Source organism: Passer montanus, unplaced genomic scaffold, assembly GCF_014805655.1.
Source record: "Passer montanus isolate IOZ18808 unplaced genomic scaffold, ASM1480565v1 scaffold1, whole genome shotgun sequence".
In the NCBI taxonomy this organism is placed as follows: Eukaryota; Metazoa; Chordata; class Aves; order Passeriformes; family Passeridae; genus Passer; species Passer montanus.
In genome coordinates this window covers 18,103,764-18,114,102 of record NW_024356504.1, presented here as the reverse complement: position 1 = coordinate 18,114,102, position 10,339 = coordinate 18,103,764, and the positions used below count along the sequence as shown (strand labels likewise).

At 42.4% G+C, this 10,339-nt stretch overlaps 1 protein-coding gene across 1 annotated transcript in view; it reads right to left on the bottom strand.

Moving 5' to 3' along the window:
* Positions 1 to 4,723: 4,723 nt before the first annotated feature.
* PDIA5 (protein disulfide isomerase family A member 5) overlaps positions 4,724 to 10,339 on the bottom strand; it is an 86,095-nt gene continuing 80,479 nt past the window's right edge. The window contains exons 16-17 of the mRNA XM_039702105.1: positions 7,563 to 7,697; positions 4,724 to 4,995 (exon numbers count right to left, since the gene is read on the bottom strand). Of these exons, the coding sequence (XP_039558039.1) occupies positions 4,915 to 4,995; positions 7,563 to 7,697 (216 nt within the window). The 3' untranslated portion in view covers positions 4,724 to 4,914. The remainder of the gene's footprint in view (positions 4,996 to 7,562; positions 7,698 to 10,339) is intronic.

The following is a 10,339-nucleotide window of genomic DNA, read 5'->3' as shown; positions in this document are numbered from 1 at the left end:
CAGGAATCCTGGCTGCCAGCAGAAAAAATGGCATTTGGCTTCATTTCCTTTTTAGACACCCAGGCATCCTCCTTCTCCACTCTGTAAATAAAAGCAGGATGTGCAGAGAAAACACAGCATCTTCTTATGACCAGTCAAAGAAACTAACGGGAAAAATCCTGGTTTCCAATCAGTTCCAGCCCTGAGCAGTAATGTACACAACCGGATTAGCCAAAGGGCTGCACTCCTGTGGTTCCCGCAGAGCCGTGGGATGCTCAGGGATGCTGGGCTGCCAAAGGCAAAGGAAATGCCAGCGTTTGGCTACAGTGCTCAACACCTGCTGATAAGAGCTGATTACCTCCCCCACCTCTCAGTTTTCAGAATTTACTCCTGCAATCTCAGTGTTCCATTGCAGACCCAGTCACTCTGAAGGAAGCTATTAAATTAAAACGAGGGGCACGTGGGCAGCAGTCCCCACTCCCCCGAGTGTGAGTGTCGTTCGGAGCAAATAGCTTGTTTCATAGTTTGTAAAATGTAGTTGGCAGGGGTTCAGTGTTATTCTAGGAAATCCATGTAGCCAACATTTCTTTCTTGTAATATAGCACCATCAGGAATATGGAGAGTGATTCTGATTTTTATTTTTTAAAAGGTAAACAGACAAAACATCTGTAGGCTGTGTCACCAAGTCTTGACTTTTCTTTTGAAAAGCAGTCTGTCTATAAAATCAAAATCAACCATAAAGCAATTTTATCTGAAACAAGACTCTCTGAAGCATTCTCTTAGAGCATACTCATGATGGGAGTTTTATCTGCTTTTTTACTCCCAAATTAAATGCTGCAAGAACATAGACCTTACCTCTCTAATCTTTTTTCACTAGTAATATCAATCTATCTTTGCAGATGCCTATCAGAAGGATTTTAAGTTAGCAAGATTTGGGGACATAATTTGGTCTGAGTGGGAGTTTAGAAAAATTCCCAAGGCTTTTTCACCCAACTGCAACTATTCAGGAGGGGCTTGGGGGTCAGTGTGACTGTCAGATCCAAAATGCAATTTTACAGGGGGAGGAAAGAGGAAATAGAGATCTGTTAGGCTGCTTTTCTTGACTCAGATTGGAAAGCAAATCTTTTCCAGCCTCTCTTGGAGGAGTTGCTCTGGTTTGAACAAGTAAGGACACAGTTACTGGGTCAGAGATAGATGGATGACAACAGAGCCAAATCTGAGGTCACAGGGGCTGGGATAGCAACTTATCTTGGGACTACCAACTTGTGTTTGCCATATCCCAGAGCATTCACTCTCCTGGGAACTTTTCCCTGCATTTTCCTCCTTTTGTTGGATGAAACAAATCCAACATCTCAGGCTCTTTCATTAGCTGGGAAAACCATTTCCTCCCCAGCTTCCAGTATGCAGAAAATGCTTGGCCCTGCTGCCCTTCATCTCTTGGTCCAGCCACACAGCAGGACTAACACAGCCCTATTTATAGCCTGTTTAAGCCAACACTGGGGAACAAAATGATGCACAATCCTGGCTCAGCCTCTCTGCTGTGTACACGTTTTACCCTTCCTCGACAAGATTTAATCTGCTTAGGGTTAACTATGTAGCGGATGTCCAAGACCTTTGAATCACACCTTAAAAAGACTGAAAGACCAAACCCATAATTGCAAGAGCAGAATCTCTGATTCACTGCAAACCATTTGTTATCAGCAATTAAGTTTCTCGCTGATAAATGATTCATGACTTGAAAGCCCAGATTACTCACTTTTAACCACGGCAGAAATTCCTGTGTGATTATGAACGCCTGGGCTACGCATCTACTACAACAGGCTGGGAAGTCTGAATGTGTGAAATGACCAACCACTCAAATACAGAAAATAAGAGCTCTTACACATATTTTTTCATTCACAGTTTGTAAAAAATAACAACATACTTCAATTTCAACGTGACTGATGTGACTATAAACATAAACTGACTTCACTAGCAAATATAAACACCAACTTTTGCTTTACTGGAGGCAACAGAACTAAAACAGTTTGACTGATATCCAGGCCTGGCCTACTAATTAAAAAGGCTTGAAAGGAAAACTCTGAGCTCCTGGTACACTCTAGTTCACCATAACTAAGGCTTTTGTCAGCCATTTGATGTAATCATTTATGGTGTTCAAAACTGTATTTTTCAAAAACCATTCAAACCATAAACCAGATGAGTCATGACCCTGTAACAGAAGGTAAATTATTCTCAAATATTTTATATTTTTGCATTAACACATGCACAACACATTTTTTCTTCAGTCAAGAAAAAATGAAGGCCCAAGTCCAAGAAGTAACTGACAAAAGACTGAAGGGAAAAATGAGAATTCTTAATTTTATTATTGTGCAACCAGCTGTAAGGAATTACTGGTCTGAAGCACAGTGTGCAATTGTCTTATCCTAAACATTTACTAAAGCCTATAATTCAGAATGATCCTGACTAGTGAAGTCACCATTGGCAAGCTATCATTTTTTTCTTTCTTATTTTTGAAAAAGTCTGCATTTCTCACCAATTAGCACAAACATAGGCACAGCCTATGCACAGAAATGCTCAACATTTTCAGGAGGCTGTATTTCGTTAGTGCCTGCTGCTTTGACTCTGAGATCAAAAGAGGCAGCAAGTTTTGGACTGATCATATTTGATAGTTTGCTAAAAGCAGAAGAATTCCTGTTTGAGATCAAATGACATCAATATGTATTGTTTCCTAAATGCAGGGCAGAGTGCCTGCTACTTGTGTGAGGATAGCTTGAAATAAAGAATTATCATGATCTTCTGCAGAAGTGCTATACACAAGTAACTGTGCTAATTGAAAGGAAAAAAAGAGAGTAAGAGTCTTCATAAATTAAGCTACTTTTGCACTATAATATCATGCAGCTGATTTTTTTGGGTGAAGAGGCTCATCAGGTGCCTAATAAGAGAAGATACTTGGCACAGCTCCATGGCCATTCCAGTTGATGCCATGGTTAACAAGCTGGCCACCACACAAGGCCAATCAGGCTACTGGAATTCCACAATACTCACTAATGGCTTCAGCAGCTTAACGGTGCCAGACACACAGTGCCATTAATTGGGCAAGAGGGAGAAGGAAAAAACACCCAGGAAGGAGGCAAGATGCCATTCACCTCCTGAGCAGCCCCTCAGCACAACCTGCAGACCCCAACTGCAAGAAAATGAGACAGACTGAGGAGCAAGAGGAAGGTTGCAGAGCCAGGTCACAGCTCTCTGCTGTGAGAAGCTGTTTGTGCCCCCAGGAGTGCCAGGGCAGGGGAGTGTGACCCTCACCCAGCACACAGCCACAGTGTGACCCTTACCCAGCATACACCTGCACTGTGACCCTCACCCAGCACACACAGCTGCAGTGTCACCCTCACCCAGCACACACACAGCTGCACTGTGACCCTCACCCAGCTCACACCTGCAGTGTGACCCTCACCCAGCACACACACACCTGCAGTGTGACCCTCACCCAGCTCACAGCTGCAGTGTGACCCTCACCCAGCACACACAGCTGCAGCTGGACCCTCACCCAGCACACACATAGCTGCAGTGTGACCCTCACCCAGCTCACAGCTGCAGTGTCACCCTCACCCAGCACCCTCACCCTCACCTGCAGAGCTGCCCAGCACTCCCAAGGCCACGGGCAGTTGGAACTCTTCCCGCGTGCTCCGGCTCTTCCTAAGCCACCAGCAGCTGTGGTCATTCGCCCGGTGGGGAAGAAGCTGAACAAGGCTGATTAATGATAAAAATACTTGTCCTTTTAAAAATTTATTTTCAGTTCAAAGTGAATCACAACTTTCTGCCCCTCCCTCTCCCCTCCTGCGAAGACAGAGGTACCTCCAGATAAACTTTTTTTTTTAAGCATCAAAAGTGTAACACATTTCAACTGCTGCTGATACAGGTTTTACAGTGATGACTGTCAGAGAGAGATTGTTTGTGCAACTCCTTAAGGAGCAAAAAGGAAAAATCCCTCTTACAAATGCAGATAACTTTTGGAATGTAAACAGGTAATACACACAATTACTGCATTACCAGAAGTACTATGCATTTCTCAAAACAGTTGAACATAACACTTTACAACACATATTTGATATGACCCAATCATAACTTGAAGGGAAACTGTGTACCCTATAAGAATAACTATGTACCCCTATAAGATAGTAATTCCTGCCATAACTTACAGATACACTGACAGTATTGATGTTAAAGAAGGAGGGTTTAATCTGATTTCACCCATGCTCTGCTGATTTTTAATGTGTGGCTTAATTCACTCAATATCTTTTATAAAGGTATGTAAACAGTTCTGATTTAAAGACCAGAGAGATTTAAATGAAATTAACAGATCTGGAACTGGTCCATTTTAATGTCTTCATTAACTCAGATACCTTATTTATCCCTGAGCACCTTAAAATTGTTCCCTCCAAATCTCAGTCAAGAACACATAACTATTTCACAAGAATGAAAAACTTCAATTGAATATATGTGTGTCTTATAAATCCCATTTTCCTGCACTGATCTGAACAAAACATAACAAAACAAACCCAAACCAAACCGTGTCCCCTCCCCTTTGTTTTTTACATGTACTGCAATACCGGAACAAAAATTTCACCCTAACAAACAACATCACCTACAGACACACTACAGACTACAAAAATATTGCATAGGAGTGTCAGTGGGCATAGTCTCCCAACATGAGAGAAAATGCTAAGTTTTCTTTAAAACATTATGGCAACATTCTAATTTATTTTCCTTTTAAAAATCAAGTGGTTTCACTTTATTTCAAAATCGTACAAAATGGCCATGGCTGTTTATAAAAAAAAGTCTCTGTCTTGAGAATATGTGAAGTCTCAGGTGCATCAACAAAAGACCTGGAACCATTCACAGTGCAGCGGAAAGCTTCTTTTGAGGCAGAAACTACAATTCATCCTTCTTCTTTCCTACTCTTTCATGATCTCTTTCTCTCAGGGTTCGCATGAAAGTGGTGAATCCAGACTCCTGGTTTTGAAGGAAGAAAAATATGGGTCATATTTTTACCAACAAAGCAAAACAACGCATCAAGAACACTTTGAGCTTCTGCATCCCAGCAGAATATAAACTAAGGAGCAGTTGTTTAGTTTCTGTAGCCCATGGCGGAATAGAAACCAGGGAGCAGTTACTGCTGCATTGCCTCATCGCGCCATACTCTGGTCCTGTGCTGCTCCACTGCAAGGGGAAAATATCCATGCACATCCCACATGCCAGACTTTGAAGAGATGGGACACAGAGAAAAAGTCCCTAAAACTCATAGGACAAGGTAAAATCTGTCTCTAGAAGTGCTACTGATGCCGTTTTATTGAAAACACTCAAAAGACATTTTCAAGCTGCCTTTGTATGCTATTTGTGTCATTTTAAAAGCAGTTACTGGATTGTTTGTTGACTGTACACACATTTGCCACTCATCCTCTAATAGTTTTGATCACAATTTTTCTCCTTATCCAAACATTCTAATGATTGAAATCACTTTTTTTCTTCAAGTTACTATTAAACTTATTATCAAAAATCTCAAACCTGGTTGTCTAGATGCCAACCTCTGTATTTCAACAACTTACCAACTTATGAATTAAGGCTGTTGACTGCCACCAGTTTCCTTTTCCAAGGAAAGCTGTCTTTTCCAAGGAAAGCTGTGAACACAGCACTAAGGCATTTCAGAAGGCTCAGGTGGGTTGAGGTGTGAACACCTGTGTTGGAATACACTGTCTACTGGTACCCCAACATTGAAGTTTTCTGGGCAAGTGACACTGCTCCCACCCAATCTGACCATTTTTGCATTTAAACAATCATAGAACACACCACTCAAAACTGGTGATGAAGAGGGAAAATACCAAAGGTAGAGAGCAACTAACAGAAGTTAAAGACTTAAAAGAATGTTGTGGAAGAACAAAACAAAATAAACCCAACCCAAACCACAAGGCTGGTAAGTTTTTAGAAGGCTGAACAACAAAAAGCTTTTCTAAAACTGTTCATTATTCTTCCACTGAAAATAAATGAAGTGACAAGCTTCAGCCCTTTGTCACCTGAGACATCTGGCAATCAGCAGCCCCCATGACAGGCACTGTGCTAAGCACTGCCTGCAGCATTACCATGGTAAGAGATAGCAAACCCCAGTTCAATGCTGCACAAGCAGAAGACCGTAGGGTCCCCAGAGAGGTGGAAGGGGAACAGAGCAGCCATCAGCAGAGAGACCAGGATGGTCCTGTGGGTAATTTTTACCCAAGAAAGGGTTGAGTACATATAGGGGATTTGTTAGTCCACTTTCCAGCATATGGATAAATATCTCCTAACTCCTGTGGCCTCAGAGCACTCCTGCTCTGCAGAGTATATATAATATATAAATATTATATAAAAATAAGTTATATGCTATATTGGATATAAATGATTTTTATCAACCACCACGGATCCTTCCTTTCATATGTCATTTCTCTAAGAACAGGTTAGAAAGGCAAAAACTGCAGCTGAAATCTTACTTCAATTGTTGGCTACTGCACCTATCTTTACTTTTAAGAAAAGATCCAGAATTGGAACTAAACACAGTATCCATAACAACGGCTGGATCAGCACCATGAAATGGTAATTATTGGAGTCCAAGCATGCTGAAGAAAACTGGGAGGCAAAGCTCCATGAAGACTTCCCCAGGATCCTGACTAACAGAGAACCTCAGAACCTGGCTTTTAAATTCATGCTTCTATATAATTTTCTGCGCTCTAACAGCAGCAATAACTTTCAAGCAAGAATCTTTTTTCAAAATCACTGCATGGCTCAAAGTCCCCAAGTTTTTCTTGCAGACCCCAGGCAATCAATGGCTGCTGAGGAGTAACCTCCCTCTAGGAGGTTACGACAAAGGCAGCCCACAAATAATTGAATTGCTTCCTTATTTTCAGGCACTTTACAACCACTGAAGGCATCATGCCATTTCTGCCCCCATTTCTTGCACTCATAGCATATAATTAGCTGGCCACAGCAGGACAAAAGAATGAAACTTCAGCCCAGGGGTAGATGGCACAATTTGTCTTTCCATCCTGAGTGCCAGGAGTGAATCTGATTCAGGGCAAATGAGATATTTACTTTCCTCTAGTCTCCAAAGGACAGCTTTGTCCTGGCTATAAAACCAATGGTCTGTCACCATTTGGCAGCCTGGTGGATCTGTAACACGTTTGCAGTGTCCATGCGATCCAGAACTGACAGGAGTTAAGCCCTGTGTTTTCTGGCATTTCTGCCAGCAGCACATGCAATAAACCCTTCCCTTTCACTCAGTCCAAATTCACTCACAGACTTCAGCTTATAGAATAAAATACACAAAGAATATTACCAAATCTAATCCTTTTTCCTCTTCTCATGCTCCTAAAAATAGACCAAGATTGTTCCTAATGCAGAGATGTACAGGGGTGTGGTACACTATGATTCATCCATGTAAGACAGCAACAGAGGCATGGTAAAATTTCACTCCGCGGTTTTCATTTGCAAGGCAGGACAGGCAGAGGAGACTTTGCTCCCTGTACCAGGTGATGACTCTTGCTTTCACTTACCCCTCGATCTCCAGTATATTTTTCCACAAATTTCCCGTAGTTGTAATAGTTGAAGGTGGGGTAGCCATCGACCCCCTCCTGCTTACACAGGTCGTGATTCTGTCCTTTGGCACAGTCCACTGCAGCGTAGGCAATCTGAAACACAAGAGATCACACTGAGGCAGGAGAGAAAGCAAGAACCCATTTCATGGTGATGCTGCTGCTGCAGCTTAGCCTTAGCACTGAGAGAGACTTAAGTCTTCTGCCAAACATGCAGTGGCTTCTGTAAGGGCTTAGCTGTGGAGGGAGAGCAGAGGATGGTCATCACCTGGCCTGTGCACAGCACATTCAACTCACAGAGCAGAAAATCACCTTTGCAGCCTCCCAAGTGAGTTCTGTGTTAGACTCCAAACAGGAAATCCAGAGGCTGGATTAATAAAACCAAATCCGGGCAGAGCGGTCACAGCTCTGTCATGCTGCAATATTTTTCCTCCACTTTGGTTTTAAGTGATGAATAGTGACAGTGGCTTTGGTGATGGTAACGACCCACCTAACCCAACCTCATTTCCAGGGCATGCTAATGCTCAGAAAAGTTACCAAACATGGCTGGTCACTTATGCAGCCTTTTCACAGACTAATGTTTTCTACTCCAAACAGCTTTTCTAAACTCCATGCAGTTCTTCCAAGGTCAAATGGGGATGAGTGAGAAGCCAGAGTATCATCTACCAAGCACTGCATGTACAGAAAAAGGTTGCTTGCTTATAATCTCAGCCTATGTTTGTATTTCCTTCCCTGTCTTCTTCCAGGATTGTACATTATATGCAGCCATTAGCAAACTGGGCTTTAATTCCTTTTTAAACCTCTAGATGCTACTGTCACACAGACAAACCCTGAGTAGGAAAGAGCCTGCCACACTTTCAGCCTATTGACAGTGGAGCAACACCCTCAGTCCCTGCCTGCTTCCACACATGCAGGGCAAGGAAGCACAGCCTCACAGCCCCAGAGCAGCAGCTTGGAACATTCAAGTCCTGACTCTGTGAAGTATTGAGGAGGGGCTGCCCCTACCAGTTCTGATGCTGAAACAAAATGGAATTCATAGGCTTCTACTCAAAGCAACTGAGCCCTGTGCTGTGATTTCACCCTGACTGTTCCTGTGAGCAGCAGTTTGGAATCTGAATGCAGGCTGCTCACATAAGCTCTGCACTCACAGCCCCAGCCAGGCCCTGCTGAAGGGCAAGCACGTTGGAGCACAACCTATGCAAAGAAACCAAATTAGAGGAATGACTTTTTGCAACTTTTCAGTGGGTTACAATTTATCAAGTGCTAATTTCATAGCAGACACATCCTAATTTGAAATTTCCATTCCACAAGCCTCCTTCAAACAGCTGATCAAAATACCTTTTGCTTGCATGACTTTAGGGTTGCGGTTGAACTGTTCTTCCATAATTAAAAGATCACTTAATATTCCACAAAGTCCTCCTGTGTCATGGTGACACTGTCAAAATGGGAAAACCTGATCTCATTATCCTAGAAGTAATTAAAGAGATTGGCAAAGCCAACTTCAGTTAATTTGCTTGTTTTGCTTTGGCTTTGAAAGCCTGACAAGACAATTCTCAGTATGATCTCGCTTGGTCTGTTTTCAAGTGGAAAGTATGAGATAAAGTGAACAGTGTTCTTACCTTAAATATCTGGTTTCTGATTTTGAACATTAATAAGGCTGTTAGAGAATGAGGACTCTTGAAAGCTGTTAAAAACATGTATGGCCCTATTTTTTTTCTTTTTGTAAACACAAAGATTCCTACACATTCAGGGCCAATTTAAATGAAAGATTACGAATAATAAACTGTAGAAGAGTTTCATCTAAGTATTTCTGCCCTCCTGACCTCAGCAGCCAGCCAAAATTTAGAGCTCTGTTGGCTACTTCTGTGTAAAGAAAAGCTTAGAATGGAGACAAACTTTTATTTCATGACACAGCATGAAGTAGAAAGAATACTAGAAGTTCTGATTTCCTAAAAACTAGAACATATAAAATAATCTTTTTTCTCACTGCTTTAAATATCACACAGGGAGAGATTACATCCAAAAAAGGGGAAGGTATGCATGTGCTCATCCAGATCTTAGTAGCTGGTTTGAGACATTCCACTGTTGTGACTGATGACACATCTGTTCTCAGTGTCTTGGAGATTAAGAAAATGAGTTTTTAGTACACTGGATGGAAGAGGGAAGAAGTAAAAGAAACTCTCTTTATCTGTACCTCTGGAAATATCTAAACTGGTACCGGCTGGAGCAAAGCATGCAATTTAATTTACCTTTTGTGAGAACAGCCCCCAGTGAGGAGAGGGTGCAGTGCAGGAATCCAATGCTGTAAGCCACTGTTAACCTTGTTCAGAACATCTTCACCTGTTGCCTCAGAACAGATGGACCTCAAAGAGGTGGCTTCTGACAGAAATGCTCAGCAGCATCCTTGAGACACTGCTCTCCTCTACAGCACATGGAAACCTAAGCTGCCCATCTGTGCCTTAGCTGTGCACACAAAGATCCCAGTCTAAGTCTGTCCACGGCAGCCACATGAGCCCAGTGCTGTGTCTGATCCAACAGGTTTAATGGCACATCTGGAATAGCATGTGGGGGACATGTCCACGGTCTGTCCCCTCTGCAGTGCTCCTAATGCAAGCTCCCACACAGCCCCACCACTGCAAGCACCATTTTGAGCCCAGCTCTACAGAACACACACATTTGGTTATTTTTACAGCCAGGGAGAGAAGAGGAACGGCGATTTTCAAAAGCCTTGTAACTCA